At 39.8% G+C, this 24,487-nt stretch overlaps 1 protein-coding gene and 1 long non-coding RNA gene across 8 annotated transcripts in view; one reads left to right on the top strand and one right to left on the bottom strand.

Moving 5' to 3' along the window:
* Positions 1 to 1,205, bottom strand: part of FAM19A5 (family with sequence similarity 19 member A5, C-C motif chemokine like) — a 416,638-nt gene extending 415,433 nt beyond the window's left edge. For 3 of the 5 annotated variants that reach the window (XM_021384677.1, XM_021384678.1, XM_021384679.1), the window contains exon 1: positions 599 to 1,205. In XM_021384677.1, coding sequence (XP_021240352.1) covers positions 599 to 710 — 112 coding nt within the window. In that variant the 5' untranslated portion in view covers positions 711 to 1,205. The remainder of the gene's footprint in view (positions 1 to 598) is intronic. The other 2 variants (XM_021384681.1, XM_021384680.1) reach the window with 2 other exon arrangements.
* On the top strand, positions 1,492 to 11,190 carry LOC110392440. 3 transcript variants are annotated; one of them, XR_002434370.1, is made up of 5 exons: positions 1,492 to 1,579; positions 5,101 to 5,140; positions 6,791 to 6,861; positions 7,465 to 7,577; positions 11,079 to 11,190. It is a non-coding gene; the product is annotated as an uncharacterized LOC110392440 (long non-coding RNA). The 3 variants fall into 3 exon arrangements; XR_002434369.1 differs by lacking the exon at positions 1,492 to 1,579 and adding an exon at positions 1,594 to 1,769; XR_002434371.1 differs by lacking the exon at positions 1,492 to 1,579 and adding an exon at positions 1,780 to 2,010.

The raw sequence follows: 24,487 nt of genomic DNA, 5'->3' as shown, positions 1-24,487 counted from the left end.
TTAATGGACAATCTACAAAGCTTGAAAAAGAATATGCAACACTCTACCAACGAACCTATGAAGCAGCTCTAAAACCAATAACAAGGACTCACTAAACTGCTGAAGATGTGCTTTGGGAGTTTCCTGGCTTGTTCCAGTGCAGTTTCACAGTCAGAGAACCACATATGATCCAAGAGACGTTAAGGCACCTGTCGCTTGACTAAGTACATGCTTCCTATAGGAATTATCAAAAGCAAAATTGCTCCCATTGATGAAGTGTGGACTGAAGTAGTAGAGCATGTATGCAGAGGGAACATCTGATAACAGTGAACACTGGATCAGGACTACTGCAATTGAAAAGTTGCTCCTAAGATCCAATAAATGTTTGTGTTTAGAGTAGATGTGCCATATCTTCAAACTAAGCACATCTCATACCCCCAAGAAACAACAGTATTAAAGTGTCACTCTACCTACTTTTACCACAAGAGGAGAAGAGTCGAGGCATGATACTAACTACAGCACAGTACCCACAGCTGCCAGCCTCAGACCTCAGCCTTCACCTGAAGCATTACCTGAGGATTTACATCCAGGAAAAGCACCAGGACAAACATGTACTTACTGCAGTAAGCAATTAGGAGACTAGCCAGGATCATGATAGCCCAGAAGGTTGAGGACATGCTTGGCAAGGCATTGGCATCTCTCCTACTGCTTCTCCTGGGAGATGGAGCCATTGAAGCCACTTCCCCAGAAGGGGACAAAGTCAGAGAGGTTCACCAGCCAGCTCTCCCCAGGACCGACGGCCTTTCTCCACACATAATCCCAAAGACAAGCATGTTCCACAGCCCCACGCTTCTCAGCAGCAGCACCACCACACTCCTGCGGCAGGACGCATCTTCCAGCTGGGAAGCCCAGGAGCCTCTAACGCATGCGGGACTTCGCTGCGGCAGCAGCAGCCAGGTTTCCTCCTGCCGCCGTGGTGAGGTTCACCAGCGTTGGTGTGTCCTACTGGAACTGGGATGCCTGGCGTGATGCTGTGTTTTGAAGATGTCCCACAACACGAGTTGTTGTTTTTTTTTTCCCCTCCCCCCTCTGTCCTTTTTCAAGGTGCAGAAGTTGTCCCGCTCTCTCTCCGCTTTCCTCCTCCTCCCCCAGAAGAGGGGATCTCCTCAGGCACAGACCGGGGCCGAGGCGGTGCCAGCGGCAGGGCGGCCTCTCCCGCCCCCCGCCCACCCAGCCGCGGCGCTAGGGCTCCCGCTGCCTGACGGCGCAGCGCCGCATGGCCGCGGCACCGGGGAGCCCGCCGCTACCGGCCGCGCGAGCAGCGCCGCGAAGGGGAGAGAGCGATCCCGCGGAGAAGACGGGGAGGGCGGAGGTGCCCGCCAGCGGCCGGGGATGGAGACAGAGGGGAAGGACGATCCGGTCCGCCGGGCAGAGCGGCGCTCCGCAGCGAGTCCAGCCTTCTCCCCTTCCCGGCCTGTCCCGCGGATCCGCAGCGAGCGGGACACTTCGCGCGGGTCGGTAGCAACAACGAGACGTCCTCCACTCCCCAGCCACAGCTCCGCTTGTAATCTCTGCAACAAGAGCAGCGCCGGCCCTTCAAGTAAAAAGGAGGAGGGAGAGGAGGAGGAGGGGGGGACGGTGGTCACGCCCACAGGTGAAGACCGCGCGGAGCGGCCCTTCTCCCGGCGCCGCACCACCTGCGTGCGTCCGCCGCAGCCGCGATCCGGCTCGGAGTCTTGCTCGGCTGAGCTACTCCAGCTCTGCTCGCTGCCGCCTCGGCCGGGGGCAAGGTGCGGGGTCCCCTGGCGGGGGGACGGTGGGGATGGAACGCGAGGGGCGAGCCTGGAGGCTCTCCGCGGCCTTCTCCAGGGAGGCGACGGGAGGGAAGGAGGCAGCGCTCGGCCGTCGCCCCTCGGAGCTCCCAGGATTGGAAAGGAAGGGAGGGGACCTGGGGCCTCTTCCCGCCCCCTCACCTGCTCGACATCTGTGGTCACAGAAACATTTGTAGAATCATTAAAGTTGGAAAGACCAGTAAGATCATGCAGTTCAACTGTCAACCCGTGGCTGTAACCACTCTGGACTATTTCCCTCAGTGCATCATCTACCCTTTTCTTGAAAACCCCCGGGGACAGTGACTCCATCACCTCCCCGGACAGTCTATTGCAGTGCCTTGACATACTTTCTGAGAATATTTTTTTCCTAATATCTAATCTGAACCCCCCCTGGTGCAACTTAAAACCATTCCCTCTCATTTTATAGCTGTTACCTGGGAACAGAGGCCAACCCCCACCTTGCTACAACTTCTTTCAGGCAGTTGTAGAGAGCAGTAAGATCTCCCCTGAGCCTCCTCCAGAACGAACCATCCCAGTTCCCTCAGCCACTTCCCATAAGACTTGTGCTCCAGACCCTTCGCAGTGTCATTGCCCTCCTCTGGACAAGCTCCGGGGCGCTGATGTCTTTCTTGTAGTTTCCTCCTGTATTCATCTGTGGACCTTATGGGGCACATGGTTTCTGTCACTGAAGTTTCAGGGATGCATTGGTGTGAAACTCTGCTTAGGAGCTCCAGTTCACCCATGCTCAGTAGTCTTCAGGGTAATAAAAAAATGTTCCATGTGTTAAGAGGGCCCACATAGTTGAACTTTTCAATTTGAAGTCTCCATGGCAATGTCCTCAAATTAGTATTTGAAGTTCTGTACAAAGTGGTCGTGCTCTGGGTACAAGCAGGGCTGGCAAACGAGAAGAGGAGCTTCATCACAAAATATCCCAACCACATCCTCCTGTATTTTTTTCGTACAGCTTGCTCGTTTAGGTATTTGGAACTAAGTTCAGTTTTGCATCATGAAAGCATTGTCAATGTTGTCTCTGATTTTCTGATCTAATTTTCTACCAGACTCGTCTGCATCCTTAACTGTTAGGGCAGTAGGCTTATATGTTCAAGTACAGTTCACAGAGATGAAGCTAACTATCACTTTGGTTTACCTATGCTCAACATCCCCTTCCAGGATGTGGCTTTCCCTTACTTACAGTGGGAATTTATTTATATTGCAGTTAAAAATCAGAATGTAATGTGACAAGCTTTATTCTCCACCCCCATATCATTTAAAAAAGCTTTTTTATTATTTTGCATTTAGAGACTGAATCTATGTAACACCTTCTATCCCTCACTTAGACACTAGATTTCCTTTGTAAGTCAATATAAATTCCATGCCTCCCTTGGTATCCTGAGGTATTAGTTCAATTTGATGTTATAAAGTACTACTGCATAATGAGTTTTTTAAAAGAATTGGACTTTCAAATTCCCTATTCTCAGAACAAATGTAAATAAGTATTAAGCAACAAAAATACCCCAGCATGATGTGCTACTATTCATTGCAATTTCAGGACTAACATGTAAATTAAGCCATTTTCTGTATATATGAAAAGAAAATTGATTTCCATTACACCTGCATATATTGAGCATACTGTTGAATTATATATTTTAACCATTACAAAAAAGAGAAAAAGCACGGGTAGCTTGATAAGATATATATATTGTGACATATAAATTAATAAACGTTAAAGCCATGAGGAATAGCTGCAGCTTTATATAGGCTGCTGTACCTTTCAGTATAGTCCATAGAATTTTATAAAGCAAATCTTATAGTTTACCCATTAGGCTGTGGTTATACGAGGGGATTTCCCTTGGAAATACATCTAGTTTTAACTCTAAGGACTGGGAATCATGATTACTGTTCAACTAAATAAAGCCTGAAGCCTTGCAGAAATGAAAGTATTGCTTTGCTAGTTCTGAAAATTGACATTGCTCACTTGAGACCAGGCTAACTCAGCTGGCTGAGAACTACTGAGCTACTCAGAAAGTAAGGTGCCACTCACTGAGAACAAGGATTACTGAGATGGGGCCTTTGTGTTGCTATCCACATAACAGTTTTATGTGAGGCATATTACTTTCTGATTTGTTTGCCTTAAAATTCCTTAGAAATAACTATGTTACTGTTGTTAGGAAGGTATATGTTTTCAGCCCAAGTAATGGTCTGGCTGTTCTGCTATGTCTTCTATTGAAAAGTAAGTCATCTTAGAGTAACAGTACTCATAGACTGAAATTCTACTTGGTGAAACAGTGGCAGGATGTGACCTTAAGTTAATGTGTTTGTATCCTTCTTGACACATCTCCACCCATGGTCATTTTCAAGGAAACTGTGTTATGCCTGATGACTCTTAATACTTACCTTTTCCTCCAGCAAATTCCCAGTATTCAGACCTGTGAGTGTGCAGGGATGTAGAAACAATGATTAAAGTGGTAGACAAAAGTCTGAAAGCAAATATACTTTGAATAAGAGAACAGAAACCCACAATAAACGCTGTATATCAGAGCTTGTCAGAAATCAGATTTATTCCCCTACAATCGGGGACACAGATCTCTTGTTCTGCCATTGCTGTTGGCAGAGTTAATATCTAAAAGGAAATTAAAATAATAGTTATGCTATTTATTAAGATTGGGTGTGCCATTGCTCCCACTGAAATTACAAGCAAAACGTTTCTATTGACTTGAAACAGGCATGGTTTGAAGTCTGTTGTATGCTGTATATATGTGTCAGACAGTTTGTGCGTGATGTGTATACGCACCACTGCTTTCTGCTAGAATGTCAGACCTGTAAAGCATGTGCAGTGATGTTGACCTCTATTACAGGTGCAGTCTCAGAGGATAAATCCTAACGTTCTGTTAGCACAGAGCAGGTAGAGGGAAAGAAACATTCTTCAGGTCTTACACAGAGACCTTCTGTTCTTTCTGAGATTTTTATTTACTTTGAAAAGAGAAATTTTAAGTAGAAAGTGGTTAAATTCTGTGGCAGTGATTAAATGCACATAGTAAAGAATTACTAACCAATACTTTATGAGCCAATAATTGAGTTTTAGTGTTAGGTAAAGTAAAATGTTTTAGTTGATTCTAAGTGTTGATTTTAAAGAAAAAAATAATTTATGTTTAAATGTGCTAATGTTGAGAGAAATGTAGGTAAAATGAATGTAGAAGAATAGTATTGATATATTTTTTTTAAATGTTACAGACGTGATTTAAATACAAAAAGATCTATGTAACATCAACTTATTACTTTATTTCACCAGAATTTTCAGAGAAAAGGCAATGGAGCTTAATACTGAGAAAGTAAGTAACTCAACTTTATTTAAGCATTTACATTTACAACAAAGCAGTTAAAAGACTTTATTTATTTTTAAATCTAATTGACTGGTAATGGCATTATATATATAGTTTTAAACTATGTTTCTGATTCAACTTGAAAAATTTCATTAAGTGATAGAAAATCCTCAGTCTGTAAAACAAAATATGTAAAGTTTTTCACCAGCATCTGTGTAAACCAATTATCCAGTTATTTGTAAAGACAAATAAAAAAACATTTTTTAAAAAAGTGTGACAGTAAAAATACACTGTCAATACAAAACATTTTTATACCTGTCTTTATAATGAATGTGTTGTCAAAACATCCGCATTATCGTTCTGACCAAATAGTATTCATAGAATTTACAATAAATTTCAGAAGAAGTCTGAAGGAGAAGCACTTAAGATGCATTTTAATTTCAATGCGTGACAAAGGCAAGTTGACACTTTTTAGACAAAAAAAAAAATGGCAATATAATATCAAAATCTGTGCATTTTTTTCAAGAAATCCTCACTGTAAATAACCAAGAAATATAATGTTGTTTTTTTTAAAATACTTCATTCTCATTTAGTTCCTTAAAATTTTGAGCTAAAGGAATGTAGTAAGTGTTAATATTCAAAACCAAACGCTGCTTAAATGTCAGAACTAAGGTTCGGTTATAATAAAATACATCTTTTTATAGCACTTACTAATAATTTTTTTTTTTTTTTTTTTTTATGATGTGGGTGTGTAAGATTGTTTCTTTGCATTGAAATGCCTACAACTGATGTGGTAGATAAGTACGTTTCTGTAACTTAGCAACCTCCACTGTTTCAGAAAAAAAATAGGTATATGGAATGCTATTATTGAAATATTCTGGTGTTTCGCAGATTATCAAATCATTCAGAAGTGAGTCATTACCTGAGCTATAGTGCTGCTATAGTCTGGATCTGACAGTAATAACAGAAATAACTAACTTGTATACAGGGATAATTTAGGAAGTTATTTTTAAATATTAGGGAAAAGATCAGAACATGAAAGAATAAAACTGAAATGAATAAAAATATTGCAGATAATTTTTATTTCAGTATGTAGGCAAAGAATAAGAAGGATATGAGATCATAACTAACTGAGCAAATGTCTGTGTTGGAGATTATATAAATTATGTAAACTATCAAATCTGTTGTGGGTTAGGTGTAGTTTCATTTAATATATTAAAGTGAAAGGAACATTAAATTATCTTTTTGAAAGTACAGAAAAACTTGTGTTTGCTTGTGTAGCCAATAGCATACAAAATTATTTTTCGATAGGATTTAAGCAAGGAAAAAATAAAAAGCTTTTTTGGGTAATGTACTCAATTTTTTGTCTGTTTTTCTTCTAATTTCCTTTTATAAGTTTTCCTTGCATGACGTAACACAATTTGATAACTTACACATCACAGAAATGGTAAAGAGTGTAGGATCACAAAAAAATACATTTTTTTCTTTTCCCTCACTTGCTCCTTGGTCTTTTAATGTCTGTAGGATGTAGTTTTCCAGGAGAGAGTAATTGAGGTATCCTGAAGGTGTATATCCTATATATTCAGCAACTACCTATTTGAGAAAAAGAAGTTTAATTGCAGATCTGGCAGCTGTGTGACCCTGGTATATGTCTTTCAGGGAGCGAGCTCCGAAGAGTGGTTGTTTCCTTTGATGTTCTAATGCACAACAGAGAGGTGAGGGCATATATGGTAAGTGTTTCTGCCTGGCATTTGTTGGAAATCTCATCACTTCTTTACAAAGATTACTGTAGGGGAAGAAAGAGGTGATACTGTCTGGAGGTAGAGTACTAGATCAGTTTCTGGGAACTGACATCTGTTGATAGCTAAGCCAGTATGTTTTCTGAGCAGCTATTTAACAACTGTTTCAGTGTTTCTTTTCCTTAGTTTCTGCTGAAGCTGAAAGTTCAATGATTTCTCTGTAAAGTATTTAAAGCTATATGATGAAATGTTCTGATTGAAAGTGAGGCAAGGCACAAACATTCTTCTAATATATTGCTAAGAACTCATCTCAACAATAGGCAGTGAGTAGAGTCATGTTCTGCCTAGATGGAACTTGAATTATTAAATTCACCATGCAGCGATGTGGTTTCTCAGTGAATAGTAAGAGGCTTCATCAGAAAATAAGAATCTTGACAAACTAAAGCTACAGATTTAAAAGCTAAAATTTTCATCCAGAATTGACAAGACTTGTAGACAATGTGGTTTGTTTGCATTCTCCATTTGCCTATTCAACTACTAGCTCCTCAGAGTAGAATGAAACGGTGATTCTTTTATCTTTACACCATGCTTTAGAATGCAGCTAACATTGTGTAACCAGAAGATCTCTCAAACAAATCATCACCTTCCTGTGTGGAAATTAGAAGCTTTCATGAGTAGTGTGCTCTAGTTGATCCTGCTTTGAGCAGGTAGGTTGGAATATACAATCTCCAGAGGTCTTTAGCAACTGTAACTGTTCTTTAAAAAGTAATTGAATATTGTTATATAATAATAATTTAAAAGAAGTAATACGGGTTAGACACTGGCATGCCTCTTTAAAAAGTATTTGACTATCATCTAAGGCTTCAAGTAAAATTTGTCCTTTTACAGAACATGATGAAGGCTAGGTACCTTGGCACAGGATCTAAACCGAGTCAGCACATGGATGTAACTTACGAAATAGCTAGTAAACAGCTAGTAGGAAATACTGAGGACAAAGTTACCTTCTGTTCTGTCATTGAGACTATAAGTATTTTTGCTATCCATTTGCATCTTTATCCCAGATGCCATTCATGAAGGTAGTCACCTATAATCCTTCGTTCTAACTGTGTGTTATGTTTAGAGGAGAATGAAGTGGTGACGATAGGGCAGATGCCACACCATGTCCTCCAGGCATTCTAGTTATTAGAGCATTTGTTCAGGATGTATGGCAGCTCAGTTCAGTTCTCTTCTCTGCCTTAGGCAAATCTGCATCAATCAATGATTCCATAATGGGGCACTTAAAATCCCCTTGTTGAAACAATGTCACTGTACATATAGTAAATCAAGACTTACAGGGCAGAAGGAGAAAGTATAAAAGTGAAACTGATTCTGTAGCTATTTATGTGAGTAGTCACCTTGAGAGGAGACAAATCCTTTCTTGCCTGATCCCAAGATAGTTTCTGTAATTTTAACAATGAATGTATAATGTGCTTAATTATGAAAAAGACAGGCCATTGTAGAAGATTTATATCAAAAAACTTTGATTTACTTAGTCTTAGCTTCCATGCTTAGTTTGTGGAGTGGATAATACCTAGTGTAAGTATGTAATATTCATGGCAAATTTGTTATCACGTTGCATATAATGAGATAACCCATGATATTGACTTTCTGACATTGAATCAGTTTCCAGCCAACATATAGCTGCTTTTTCTGAGTAGCTGCATCTAGGACAAATTTCATCAAACAAACAAAAATGTTGTATTAAACTCAACAAGTTTTATGAGAAGATCAAAGAAATATAACAGTCAGCACACTGTTATTCGCTCATCTGAAGAAACTTTTTATTCAGACTAACATTCTACCAATTTTTTTTCTCTTTTATTAACAGGGAGAATTAATTAGGAAATTGAGATTTCTGGAAATGCCATTTTTCTTACAAAAAATAGTTTTCTACTGCATAATACTTTTTTGTCTTCTCAACATATTCCTTTTTTTGCCTTTCAATATCTGCAAGTTTTATAAAATGAGAACTCAAATTCTTCTTCATGGGGTTTATCTATCACAATCCAAATTGAGCACTACTATGTAGTGTTTATGCCTGCCATATAAACTGTACCTGCATGTAAACCACACCTTTTGTGGAGCGTCCATACCTAGCAAAGGAACCTCTCTGCAGGAAGTGGGGACATGGATGCACTGTGATTTGCCACATTCCCATGCCAATGGTCCCAGCTCAAGTGGGGAGCAGCAAAAACCTCACACCTCTGCCTCACTTTGGTGGAGTCTGGGATTTTCGGAGCAGGTCTTGGTGTGGATGAAGGATGGGGACCTGGTGTGGCAGCGGAATATGATAGTAGAGTCAGCTGGATTTTGTGGATGTTGTGGCAGCTGAATGGGTGGATGTAAAAAGCTGCAAGAGACTGTCCTTCATGAATTTTGCCCAGAGAAGTTGAAGAGTTCTCCATCTGTGGAGATGCTCAAAACCTAATTGGATGTGATTCTGAGCAACCTGGTGTAGTTTACCACACCTGAGCAAGAAGTTGAACTAGATGGTCTTGAGGTCCCTTCCAGCCTAAATCTGTGATTCTGTGAAAAACAGCATTATTGTTTTTCTTTTTAGAAATGGATACCCTTCCATATTGAAAACTGTTGAACATGTAGTGTAAGTAGGAAGACAGAATGCCTCAGCTGTGCATGTTAACTTGTCACAAACATGTTTTATTCATAGGGCTTTAATAAATGACTATTCCCCAAAATGCTCAACTCATTAGAACTGGTTCATCAGTTCCTTAGATAGGATTCTACACCCAGGGCAACTTAGTTCTGTCTCTTGGTGAGCAAGCTAGCAAGAAGCTGGTCAATTCTTGCCTCAGACTGTGAGTATTTCTTTCAGATATCGCTTTGCTGCTCATCTGTAGAGCTTCACTCTCTCCATCATACCAATATCCTGCAATATTATCTCCAGTTGAATAGATTTGCTTTCTGTTTGGAATTGGGTGACCCACACAGTTTGTAATCCAATTGTAGGTCCTGCACTGAAAAAGCAATGTGCAAAATGTTAAAAATAATTCAACTGTTCTTGTCTTAAATTGGGGAAACAATATATTTGTTTAGAAGAATAATAATGAATATTTTAATTCATTTTTATTCTTACGCTGAGTTTAGCCGAACAATAGAAATGGAACCCTAACACGTTTCTGTGTCATCATGAATTAAGGCAATCAGTATAATTCCTTGACAAGCTGCCAGCCCTCATCATTTGAGGCTTTTCTGATGTTCATAACACAGTGGATTTTTAAATCTCATCAGCTGCATAAGCCTTCTTTGTCAGACAGGAACGACATTAATAATGTCTTTACTTATTATATGAACATGGCAAACATGAAACTAACATGATGCTTAAAGTATATTGTGAGTGCCTGTATGTCCATAGACCTTTTTGAATATATTCATTATTGGCACCTGGTATGACATGAACTTTTGATTATCTGTGCTGTTTGAAATTGTACAGAATTTTTTCCTCTTCCTTGCACCCTAAAAAAAATAAAAAAAAATAAAATAAAAAAACCAACGTTGACCTGATATAAAACCTCTCTTCTTTATGTCAGACTTACACAATATTTTAAGTATAAGAAGTATTGGGTTTGAGTTCAGATTGAATAAAAAGTCTTGCATACCTTAAAAGGCTGTTCTAAGAAGTTTTGTTGCAACAGAATTATACAGATTTTGACTGATTCAGATGTTCTTCAAACTTCAGAAGTGTTAAAAATTGGATTTAAAGGAAGTTTTTTAGACATTGGTGTCTTCACCTGTGTTATAATTAACTATACTGTTGGATGAAGCTTTCCTACACAGTATTCTTTCCCGTCTTGTCAGTTTTAGTTATAATATAATTTTAAGAGAGCTTTTGAATCATTAGATTTTCCACTTAATTGCAAAGCCATTACAGGCAGAATATAGCAAGAGCTGAGCCTGTTACAGCACACATTTGATTTTCTTTAATTGCAGTCCAGCCACCTTACCTTCTTTTTAATTTACTTTTAAACTTAGATAACATACTTAATGAAATTTCCCATAAACTAAAATGTCATTCTTGGAAACTTTGATACCTTTCCAGTGTTGCAGAAACATAAACATATTTCTAAGCTGATTTCAATGCCAAATGGGAAGCAAAAGAGTAACTATCTTTTAAATAATGTCAAAATGAGTTGTTTTCTTGTCTCTTTCAGGAAGGTCTGGTGAGAAGAATTTTGACAAAACATTTTTCATCAGAAACTGTTGAGTTGGTAAAACCAAAGCTTTTCACAGAAATATCTCTTTTTAATAAAAATTTCATAATAATGTTTTTTTTCCAGTTCTAGAATAGATTTTCTAATTGAGTCCTTACAAATGGAGATACGCCTACCATTGTGATCAGGGCAAGTTAGCAGACATAGGTATAATTCTAGGTAATTCATAGGTATAATTCATCTGGAGTACTGCGCCCCAGCACAAGAAAGACGTGGAGCTCTTGGAATGAGTTCAGAGGAGGATGACTAAGATGATCAGAGGGCTGGAGCACCTCTCCTATGAGGAAAGGTGGAGGGAACTGGGCTTGTTTAGCTTGGAGAAGAGAAGGCTCCGGGGAGACCTCATTGTGGCCTTCCAATACTTGAAGGGAGTGTATAAACAAGAGGGGGAACGATTGTTCACGAGGGTGGATAGTGATAGGAGAAGGGGGAATGGTTTTAAACTGAGACAGGGGAGATGTAGTTTAGATATTAGGAGGAAATTTTTCACACAGAGGGTGGTGACACACTGGAACAGGTTGCCCAAGGAGGTTGTGGATGCCCCGTCCCTGAAGGTATTCAAGGCCAGACTGGACATGGCTCTGGGCAGCCTGGTCTAGTGGTTGGCAACCCTGCACTCAGCAGGGGGGTTGAGACTAGATGATCTTTGAGGTCCTTTTCAACCCAGGCCATTCTATGATTCTATGATTCTGTGATTCTATGATTCTATGATAATTCTCTCGCTTTGAGCGTCAGCATGTGTGTGAGCCTTGGCCTATCACTTTCAAAGTGGCTGTCCTCAGCACTTGAATGCTGGATTTTAGGATCAATCTCTCTGTTTCCCTCCTTCATATTACTTAATTCATTTCTAAATATCATAGTTTTTCCCTTGCATGAAGATAAATAATGACAACTATGTTTACTAAAATTATTATGTTTTCAGCTAGATCTATTTGTCAGAATGAAAAAGATGTTGCTAGCAGGATGTAGTTAAACAGGAAGATTCATGGTGCATTTGTGATGTTCTGCAAGGGCTGCTCCAAAAGTAATGCCTCTTATTTTATTACATTGGCCCATGATGTCAAAGGCAGATGGTGGTGGTATGATGGAAGAGGTTGAACCTTCCTGACAGTAGTCCAGTACATTTTGTTGCTGTGCAACACATGGCAACAGAGGAGCAGTCTGATAAAATGGCATCTGATGTGGAAGTACGTATGAAACAAAGGCACATCACTGAATTCCTCCATGCAGAAAAAAGTTGCACCCATTGACATTCATTGATACATGCTGAATGTTTATCTAGACCAAACAGTGGATGTGAACACAGTGAGGTAGTGGCTTGTGCATTTCAGCAGTGACACCATCATAGCAGCTGTGAAACGGTGGATCACCTCTGCTGGTGTAGATTTTTATAAGCACAGCATGCAGGCTTTTGTTGATTGCTGGCAAAAATGCATAGCTACTGGTGGTGACTATGCTGAAAAAATAATGTTTTGTAGTGGTGAATTTGCTCTATCAGCTAGTGTTATTGTGTTCTTTGTATCTGTTCTAGTTTCTGTGGAAATAAATAGGAGGCATTACTTTTGGAACAACCTATGTACTAAGCTTCAGATCACAGCTCTGTGTTAATTTGTAACACATTATCTTCCTTGACTTAAGTGTAATTATCTTTATGGTACAGGTAGAAAGCTTGAGCATTTCTGTTCTTAAGATTCCACGAGGAAAATGAATCCTTAGCCTTAAGACTAGAAGTGATATGAGTGATTGATCAATTGAATGAATAATTTTTTGCACATTCTACATATCAATACAAATTCTCTGCCTACCATACTATGGTAGTTGCCTCCTAGATAGATTTTAGTTTTTCACATTCTGTGTGACAAGAAAGAATTTAGATCAATCAAATAATTAACCACACAGTTCAGGATGTAAAGGATGCAAGTAGGTTCTAAGTACTAAAGAATGTTAAAATTGATGATAACTTGTTACAACAGTGGACTGAGAGCAAAAGGTACACAATATTATTTCTTCTAAATTAATCTGAGGCACTCAAAATTGTGTAAGATTACTGTCAAGTAGTCAGTTGTACATATGTCTTCACTGGCAGCCAGGATTCTCGCATCCCTGAACCTCACATCCCTGAATCAGAAACTCTAGGTGAGAACTGAGGGAGCAAACTCCCCCCACTGTAAGGGTGGAGCAAATCTGAGATTGATTCTTGAGGCTGAATGTGTACAACTCAGTGGGGCCAGATGACGTGCATCCCAGAGTCCTAAGGAGCTGGCTGATGTGGTTGCTGAGCCTTTCTCTGTGATATTTGAAAAGTCATGGCTGTCAGGCAAAGTCCCCAGGGACTGCAGAAAGGAAAACATCACTCCCATTTACAAGAAAGGAAGGAAGGAGGACCTGAGGAACTACAGGCCAGTGAGACTCAAATCTGTGCCTGGGAAGATCACGGAACAGATCCTTCTGGAAGACACGTTAAGGCACATGAGAGATGAGTGGGTGATCCAAGACAGCCAGCATGTCTCCACCAAGGGAGGCACCACCATGCTTGACCAATCTGGTGTCCTTCTGTGATGGATTGACGACACTGGTGGACAAAGGGAAGGTGACCAATGTAATCTACCTGGACTTCTGCAAGGCCTCTATGACCAGGTGGACGCTGGTAATGAGCAGTGACCCCAGGAGTCAGTCTTGGGTCTGGTAGTCTGTAACATCCTTATCAGTGACGTAGATGATGGGGTTGAGTGCACCCTCAGCAAGTTTGGTAATGACACCAAGCTGAGCAGTGTGTTTGATACAGCAGAAGGAAGGGATGCCATCCAGTGGGACCTTGATAAACTTGTAAGTGGGCCCTTGTGAAATTATTGAGGTTCAACAAAGCAAGTGCAAGATTTTGCATGTGGATTGAGGTAATCCCAGATACGTATACAAACTGGGAGAAGAAATCCTTGAGAGCAGATCTGCTGAGAAGGACTTAGGGGTTGTGGTTGATGAAAAACTTAACATGAGCCAGCAGTGTGCATTTGCAGCCCAGAAGGTATCCTGTGTTCCATCAGAAGAGGGGTGGCCAGCAAGGCAAGAGAGGTGATTGTTCACCTCTGTTCTGCTCTCATGAGGCCCCATCTGGAGTATCACATCCATATCTGGGGCCCCCAGCACAGGATAGGTGTGGAGGTTTTGGAGACGGTCCAGAAGTGGGCCACAAAAATGATCCAAGGGCTGGAGTACCTTTCCTGTGATGACAGGCTGAAGGAACTGGTCTTATTCAGCCTGGAAAAAGAAGACTGGAGGGAGACCTCACTGAGCCTTCCAATATTTAAAGGGAGTTTATAGACATGAGGGAAATTAACTTTCTACATGGGTAGGTAGAGATAGGACAAGAGGGAATGGTTTTCAACTAAAGGAAGGGTGATTTAGATTAGATGTTTTCAGAGGGAAGATTTTTTATACTAAGAGAGTGGTGAGGTGCTGGAATAGGTGGCCCAGAGAGACTGTGGATGCTCTGTCTCTGGAGGTGTTTAAGACCAGGGTGAATGGGGCACTGGGCAATCTGATCTAGTACTTGATCTAGCAGCTGGCAACCCTGCCTGTGGCATTGGGGTGATCCTTGATGTCCCTTCTGACCTAGACTGTTCTATGATTCTATGATTCTATGATAATTAGATAGATTACACATAAATTTAATGAATTACTATGACTCGTTTGGAGTGAGTATCTAAAAATTAACTGCTTAGAATGAGATTACCTTTGAGAAAATATTTTTGACAGCCAAATTATGCATATTTTTTATAATTAAAGTAAGCTGAAGTGATTGATTTGTTAATAATATATATCAAGTAGTGTTACTGAACATACATCTTTTGATATATGGCTAAATGTAATTTCATTTCAAAATTAAATTGTTACAAACATTTTTAGAATCATTGGTATTTCCATATAGATTTAAGATAATCATTAATGTTTTTTTAATTTATTACTGCACTTATTACTTTACTGTTAGGTTCACAATTCACATTGTAGGTAGACCCAGTCATGAAGGATGGATGGCCTTTGAATATCTGTTCTGACTCTAAGAAACTACAAGAATCCTTAGTACTGAACAAATATTTTCTAGTCAGCCATTGCTTGGCTTTTAATGTGTTCATGTAGAAGCTGGCAGATCCTCTACATTTCTTTTAGTATGTGAGCAAACAAACCTGGAAGGGATATTTCTGTAAGGAAAGGAAAACATTCCTCTAAAAACATGTCAGTCAAGCCAAATTCAGAGGGGCTGCCTTCTTAAAGATTGAGACCCCATTCAAGACTTACAAGGTGAGATCAGAGTGGGACTTCTACATTTGGGATTTCGTTGTTCTGTTGTAACTTCCTTTATACTGTATGTAAGTGTAAAGAGTTCAGTGATTAAAAACATTTTTTTTTAGAAATATATTTCTTAGATTTATTGCCACACAGAGCCAGGTATTTGTAGCCAAGAAGCTAGAAGTCCCTATAGGCTATTGTCATGCAGTGGACAGAGACGAGGAACTAGGCAGGACTGGGCTGAGTGGGCTGTCCTGTACTATTACATCAGAAACAAGGTACACACTCCTGTGTGCACATCTGTGGATGCAGATCTCAGAAAACTGGGAAGTCATTATTCAGATCAAGAGGGCATTAAACCAAGTGGAAATACATGGTTGGCTTCAGTCAAAACAGGTGTTTATTCAGTAAGTGGAACTGGAACAGTTTCTGAGAGAAAGTGATGTTTGCTTTTAGAAGAGTTTGGTTTGATTTTCTGTAGAGTCAAATAAATCCACCTCTGCAGGGATTTAATTTTTCAATCGTTTTTGCTGCTCTAATGTGATGCTCACTTCACACTCCTGACTGAAATGGTAGAAAGTAAGTGTTTGACTTTGACTTTTTCTATGATACCAAGGGTGGCAGGAAATGGCCCACTGCTATTATACAATCAATTCAATGGGTAGCTGCGGGGTGTTGGCATACCACAGCCTGTAGCAGTGCTGACAAAGAAAAAACACACACAGTGACTGTCTTGGAAAATGTACAAATCAGATAGAATGAAATGACCCAGAAGGGCATATAACATTTAATTTGGAAGTAGGATCTTACGATGTAGGCTGTTTTGTAAGACACTTGTTTTCTCGTACAAAATAATCTGAAACACTGTGAAAATCTGCCCTGATTTTCTTATTTTGAATTGTTCCCTTCTAAATGCCAACCTTTTTTAGGCCAAAGGTCCTGCACATTATTCACATGTATCTGCACTTGCTAGTGAACATGTAGGCATAACTACTGTCTGGCTTTCTGCCAGAGCCCAAGCATAAGAATACCTATTACAATACCTGCCAAACAACACACCGTGGGGGATATGCAAAATGATGATATGCTGCTGTTTTCTGGCCCCTCTCTAGTAATGCATAACACTGTTTGCAGGTGTCCAGACCTCTACCTTTCACAAAAGGAACCTGAATGACCACAATCTCTGACATTTAAGGAGAAAGAGAGACAAATGAGCTGCCACCTATAACAGTCTTACGTATAATGTTTTCGATCATTAGAGCTGCTCCAAAAGTAATGCCTCCTATTTTATTACGTTGAGTCACAGCGTCAGAGGTGGATGTTGTTGGTATGGCAGTATAGGCTGAACTTTCTCACCAGTCTTGCATTACGTGTTGTTGTCATGCAACAGATGGCAGCAGAGGGGCAGTCTGACAAAATGGTGTCTGACATGGAAGTGCATATGAAGCAAAGATGTGGAATTGAATTCCTCCAAGCAGAAAAAAAAATTGCACCTATTGACATTCATTGACACTTGTTGAATGTTTAGGGAGACCAAACAGTGGATATAATCACAGTGAAGCAATGGGTGGTGCATTTCAGCAGTAGGTCACCTCTGCTGGTGCAGATTTTTATGAGCACAGCATGCAGGCTCTTGCTGATTGATGGCAAAAAATGTATAGTTAATGGTAGTTAATATGTTAAAAAATGGTGTTTCGTAGCTGAGAATATTTTCCATCAAATAGTGTTATTGTGCTTTTTTACACATACATACAAAAATACTTTTTGTATTTTCCATGTAAATAAATAGGAGGCTTTACTTTCAGAGTGACTTACACATGTTTTGTTACCAGTATTTAAATCCTGTACTGTAGTTAGCTTGAAAAAGCTTGAAAACCATGATCACCTTATTCATAGTCATATTGCAAGGTAGTAGCCAAGAATGACGTTAAATGGAAAGAAAAATATTGAATAATTGAATGGACTGGATGAATAACATTTTGCAAGGGTAGACAGTGATAGGACAAGGGGGAATGGCTCAAGGAGTGAAGGTTTAGATTAGACTGGCTATCAGGGAGTTCTTTACAGACAGTGGTGAGGTGCTGGCACAGGCTGCCCAGAGAGGCAGTGGATGCTTGTTGTAGTAGGCGTGTCACGGATCTCGGTCTGTAACGCGGGAAGGCCCTTCCCCATATGCTTGCTATTGGTTCACCTACATACTTGAGCCTGTGTCGTAGACACAGGGGGCTGTGCTTCTTTGTTTTCATAACAAAGGGCACAACAACTCTGTGTATGGTCTTTCGGAAGTGACAGGTCAGAAGCGGGATATTCAATATGATTGGCCAGGAGCCCTGAGTGAGCTTCTGGAACAGTCTAGTAAAAAGATAAGAAATACTATATAGTTCTGTAGCTTTTACCAATAAACGCCATTTTGCTGCATATCATATTGATGCTGTGTGTGGTATTTGGCCAGGACCGGGTTTAGGTTCTCTACGTGCAAGAATAATACTAAAAGGGTCGCCGGAGTTCGGTAACAATGCTCTGTCCCTGGAGGTGTTCAAGACCAGGTTGGATGGGGCCCTGTGCAACCTGGTCTAGTGCGAAATCTGGAGGTTGGTGGCCCTGCCTGTAGCAGGGGAGTGGAATGTGATGATCCTTGGGATCCTTTCCAACCCAAGCCATTCTGTGATTCTGTGAACATGAGAAGGTTCAAAAAGGTTGATAAAGAGAAGAAAGAATGCAAGAATTTAGTTCTTTGGCCAGTGAATAGAATTTGTTTAAATTCCATATTTTTTTGTTTCCCTGAAGGGGGAACCCTATGTGAAATACTGCTTCCATCAACAGCAAGAGCTCATTTGAGAAAAAGATTAGACTACAGTATAATCTCTAGTAATGTAACATATCTATATTGTTACAGTATACTAATGTTATTGTACACAGTATTTGAGTAGTTGTAGCTCAATAGCAAAGAAAATCACCTGGATACATACATAATCTGACAGCATATAGACTGAACAGTTCAATGGAAGATGGTATTTTTTCTTTGTTTTTATTTACTGTATATTGGTTTACATGCATAGACCTAAGCACAAGTAACTTATTGATCAAGAGCAGTGACTGATAACATGTTTGTTTACCTCCTTCTCCCAAATGGTCTTCAGAAGAACATAATTTACTCTATTGATTCTAAAGACTAGCAAATCTAGATAAAGCTAGTCTTCTAAGAACACCTCTAGTAGAAGACAGTTTCCATTCTTGACATTCTGAAGCCTGCTAGTCCATTGTGATTAATGTGCAAGAAGCTATTGAATAGTTACTCACTTTTTCTGGTTGTGTGACTACTTTAGCTATTGTACTTCGACACAAATCAGAGCAGCTATGTTAGAAGCAGAAGTTCATTATATAGTCAACAGAGAGCAATAGACATTGCAACGGGAGAGTTCAGAATGCTTAAAATTAATGAAATTGGTATTCAAGTAGTCACTACAATCAATGAAAACTAAAGCATAGGTTGTGTTGTGCCTCCTTTAGCACTACTGAGTTCAATTGGGAACTAAACTTTCGTTCTGTTGATTGTTAAGGAAGTCCACCTGTAACTAAATCAGACATTACAGACATTTAAAGTTAGATAAGATAGACTTCTACGCCTTTGTCTTTCTTCAGCTCAGAAAAGCCATAGTCAGTACATTAGCTCCTGAATTTGCAGCCAGGGATACCATATTAATATACCCAAGCCTGTCTGCATGGATTAGTGGAGGTGACAGATCTGATCTCTCTGCAGCTGTTCTCCTGCTATGGAGCTTTAATTTAACCTTTAGCAAAGACTTTGATTGCTATCAGGTCCCTCAACACACATCTAGTCTGGTTGTCATTTAGCACAGAACCACAGTGTGAGTTAGTAAATGGAGATCCAGGAAGACCATAAATAATTGCCTTGGGAAAGTGCTATACATGGGGGCATGATAATCCTATTCTGCAGATCTGTTCAAAAATTTCAAGTCTGTCTTGTCTCTAAACCAGCAATAGAACCCGAGGGAAAGGCATGAAGCTTTAGCAGGGGAGGTTCAGGATATCGGGTTTGATATCAGGAAATGGTTCTGCACCAGAGGGTGGGCAAGCACTGGAACAGACTCCCCAGGGAAGTGGTCGTGGCACAGACCTTGCTGCAGTTCAAGAAGTGGGTGGACAGTGCTCTCGGTCATGTGGTCTGATTTTTGGATGGTCCTGTGTGGAGTCAGGAGTTTGATTCTATGATGCTTGTGGGTCTCTTCCAGCTCAGGGTATTCTATGATTCTGTGATTGTAAATTCTCAGAGGTCTACTCTTTTCCTGGTGCAATTTGCAGAATTCAGGCTTGGTGCATACAAATAGTTTAATAACAAACACTTGGATTTCAGAATTAATTCAAACCACTGAGTAAATTTTAGTGCTCTTTTCTGAGTGCAAACTGGGGTTAATACTCATGTGTCCATAGAATTTATAAGAAATGATTGCCTATAAGTATTCTGCTTCAGTACAAATGACATAATGTTGGTGTTTGCAAACCTCAAGTTTGGAATCTGAAGGCCCACTAAACAGATGAAACAAAAAGCAAGTAGAGAATACCTGTTGAATATTTAATCCTGGAAAGTATTTGCTCATGCAGTGCTTAGTATGCATATACACAAAAGTCTTAAGATTGGAGCACAGGAAGGAGTTAGACTTCTAAGTACAACACCATAACATATGGATATAATGTTTTAAAAAGTACCAGTGTTAGCTGCCAGTCCTGCTCAGAACTGCTAACTGTGGAAAGAAAGCAAGGCTCTGACAATGTTTTTGTGAGGTAATTTAGCAAATAGTTCCATTTTGAACACATTGTTCTCATTGGAAAATTGTTGCAGATTGTCACCAGTCTAAAAATCTTTCAGTTTACAGTCTCGATATATTAATGGCAAGTTTCTATTCAACTGCTTATACTTATGCAGTTTAAAACAGGTTGGGTTTCCTCCTCATTATTTACCTTCAACGTATAATTACTGATGGTAAGATTATCTCATCCCAACCTTAAACAAGCCTTGTTTACATGTGATGTCATTTTTATTATTTCTCCAATTAGAAGGCTCTGTCAGTTGAGGTGACAGTGCTGTGAAATATTGTAAAAGTTTCACTTCCTTTAATGCTAATCCTATCTACAGGTCTGTGTTATATTTAGGGAATGATGATAGGGCAAATGAATTATTTGCCAATGAAAAGCAGTTGTTGAACTGTATTGTATTTTAAATCCTGAACTTCATTATTAGTAGAATGTAAAAATGTTGGCAGTGGAGTACAGCATTTTGATTGAGGCACAGCATTTGCAATATAAAATAAATTAACTTATATATCAAGAATAATTGACTTGCTAGAAGTCAAATCGAGTTATGACAGACATCTTCCTCTTCTAGGGTAAGTTTCACAAGGCTGTCATGCAGTCTTTCTGCAAGATCAATGTTAATACAATGTCACTTAAGAAGGTTTGCCTTTTTACAAAAACGCCATGCTTCTGCCGACTCTGCTGATACATATAAGAATGTGAGTGAATGTAACTTACAGACCAACAGGAGAAGGTTTCAGTTAAGTACAGTGGAATCTAGATAGCCCTCCCACACTCCAGTTTATAAAAATGGGATGTTGGATCTGACCTGCCTTCCAAAGAATCTTGAAATGGAATTGATGCCAGCTCTTCTTTGCTGCTTGGATCTTCTGAAGATTAGACAACCATGTAGCTTTATTGGCTTCTCTTGTGAAATGGCAAACCAAACCACACAGTTTCTTCTCCTTTAGTGATTTTGTTCTGTTGTATTGGATAAAAATAGTTGGAGTTGAGAGCACAATCATGTATGAGTTGTTTGAAGTCTTTCCTTTGAGAACTTAGCCTCTGTGGAGACAGAAGGAACACAAACTCTCATATGAGTAATGATTGGATGCATTCATTATCATAGGGTGCTGTGAGGTCTGGAAGCTCACGAGCTGGGTACCAGGAGCCACAGGGGATCACTGGGGGCCTTGCCAGCCAGACCCTGTCCAACAGACCCTGTCCAACAGACCCCAGTCAGGGCAGTTCTTAGCCTAGCGCATCAGGCATCTATGTGTCAACATCATCACCCTGTGGGTCAGGATGGGCTCATCAGGGCCCAGGACTCTGCTGTGGAGGGTTCCTGCTGGAGACTGAAGTTCCTAGGGCATTACTGGGGCAGGGACTGCTGACCGTGTGCTGACATAAGGTTTCTGAGCCATGGTACAGGGGTAGAGGGAAATCCCAAGTTATGCAGGGTAGAGTCATTATGGTCCTCAGGAATGACCTGTATGTAAAACATAAAATGTCACTGTGTTCTTATCAGAAAGAATGCTTACATGGTTCCTAATCTTCTAGGTTGATAAGATATGTTGCCCACCAAAATATACGTTTCTACCTGACCTTTGAGAAGTTCACTGCTACACAAAAGCATCTATTTCTTACTAGCAATGATATATCAAAATATAAAGGGTGATCTATATATAATTGGTCTGATCGATAGTAGAGTATGTCTTTAAAATCTCAAAAACAAAAAAACTCAAATTATTAATGGCATTAGTTTTTTCATAAATATAATACAACAGTTGTGATTTTTGTTTGTTTGTTTACAAGGTTTTCTTTTCATTTATGATTTAATGTCACAGCTTCATAAATGCGACGTCAAAAACCAAAACATTGAAAACGCTCAGATGAAATGAGGGACAACTTTCTACCACAAAATGGAAAAGCCTACGGGAACAGATAAATTTGAATTGTGAGCTGGGAAGTCTTAATAAGAAATTACATATCTTTGGAGTTTAATTACAATAGGGGCTGTCACAATAAGATTAATGATGAGCAGTTTTTCACTTCAAACAATTGCAATTGAATTAAGATAGTACCATTATTCTTAGAGAGATAAGGTCAAGCAAATGAGGCAATAGTGGAAAAAACAGTAGAAAATGAAACCATATTAAAAGAAAGAAAAAATCTACAAATGCTTCAAAAATCTACAAATCTTCAAATGCTTTACAAGGCATAGATTTACAAATGATATTTTATAAAATGCTATATAAAATAAGGAAGAAAGATGATAAAATGTGTGCTTTTATATCTGTTGTTGTTAACCATTTAACAATATGGGATCTAGTACCATTTTCAGAACTGTGAATAGGCATTAGTTTGCATGTCTGCATATGTTTCTCTTTTCTAGAAGTGGGAAAACAACTCTTTAAGAATGCACATATTACTCTTTCAAGTAGATGAATACCAGCACTTAGATGCAGAGAGCATATTTGTCTGTATAATAGCGATAAATTATGAGTTGTTAAATTTGAGGGTATTTTCTAGTTCAGTGTTGTGCAGCCATGAAAGTCACTGTAGTGTGACCTTACAGCTGACTATACAAAGACAGTAGCCCTTTCCCTTAGGGAACAGGCATTTAAAGAAAGAAAATCTCAAAGGATTGTCACCTCTTCTATCTCTGAATCTGAGAAGAGGAAGTAAGTCTTACAATCTTAGAATAATCATGCAACCACAGAGTACCCTGAGATGAAGGGGACCCACAAGGAACATCGAGTCCAGCTCCTATCTCCACACAGGACTATCCCAAAATCAAACCCTGTTTCTGAATGCATTGAATTTTGACAGGCTTGGAGACATGACTACTGCCCTGGGGAGCCTCTTCCAGAGCCCAGCCACCCTCTTGGTGAATAACCTTTTCCTAATACCCAACCTCACCCTCACTCAATGCAGCTCCACTCAGGTCCTATCACCCTATCAGCAGAGATCAGCACCTGCTCCTCTGCTCCCCTTATGAAGAACCTGTAGGCTGTCATGAGGCCTCCCCTCTATTCTTTGGGTTGGACAAACCAAGGGACTTTAGCTGTTCTTCAGATGTCCTGTCCTCTAGACCCTTCACCGTCTTCATTCTGGAGTCTTCACATTTGAGTGAACAGATTCTCATATTTCTCACAATCTTGATTTCAGTCAGGAACTACAGTCTTCACATATTATGTCATGAACTTTTGACCAGAAAAGAAAGCCATCACAGCACACATGGAAGTGAAAGGAAAGTGGAAGTGAAATGCTCTGCCTGTTAAATCCATTAGTTAAAATCTTCCATTAGGAATAGGTTTTTTGCTTGTTTCTGAATTCTTTTTTAAGTGCTACAATGCCATTTAACAAGGACCTGATCGTCCTGGTTTCAGCTGAGACGGAATTGATTTTCTTCATAATGTCTGGTATGATGCTGTGTGTTGGCTTCAGGACAAAAACAATGTTGATAGCGCATCAATGTTTTGGTTGTTGCTGAACATTTCAGCTTTTTGTACTGTCCTGCCAGCAAGGGAGCTGAGAGGGTGCACAAGAAGCTGGGAGGGGACAGAACCAGGAGAGCTGACCCAAACTGGCTGAAGGAATATCCCATACCGTATAGCATGACAAGGAACTATTGTCATGGGGAGTTGGCCTTGGGAGGGAGCTGCTGCTCAAGGACTGGCTGGATGTCAGTCAGCATGTGGTGAGAAGTTGCATTGTGGATAGATAGATAGATAGGTAGGTATGTTTACTATTTTTCTTTTCTTCATTTCTCTTCTGTCTTAGTAAATGGCTTTTTTTTCCTCAACCCACAAGTTCTGTTTTTTTTGTTTGTTGTTTTTTTTTTCCCACAGCTCTTCTCCATCTCACTTGAGGGTGGAGAGTAAGCAAATAGCTATATGGTTCTTAGCTGTCTGCTGGGTTAAACCGCAACAGTAATAAAAGCGTTTTAAATGACTCTGATTTGTAATAGATTTTTTAAAATATAACTTGCATTTCAGGTTTCTGTGTTAGACATCATTGAAGTTCATCTTCCTCTACTCTTCTTATTAATCCAAGCCTTTCCTTTTTTTTTTTTTTTTTTTTGGTATTACACTACTTAAAGAAACGCATAGTTCAGATTACTCTGTGTGGAATTTATATTTCAAGTTTGGCCATTGCCTTGGTTTCTTTTGATACCTTTAAAGGTATCTGATACCCTTATTGAAGTGACAGCATCGGTGGATGGGAGGAGGGCGATGGATGTCATCTAC

This window comes from Numida meleagris, chromosome 1 (genome assembly GCF_002078875.1).
Source record: "Numida meleagris isolate 19003 breed g44 Domestic line chromosome 1, NumMel1.0, whole genome shotgun sequence".
Classification (NCBI taxonomy): domain Eukaryota; kingdom Metazoa; phylum Chordata; class Aves; order Galliformes; family Numididae; genus Numida; species Numida meleagris.
This window is presented reverse-complemented; position numbering and strand designations above follow the sequence as displayed.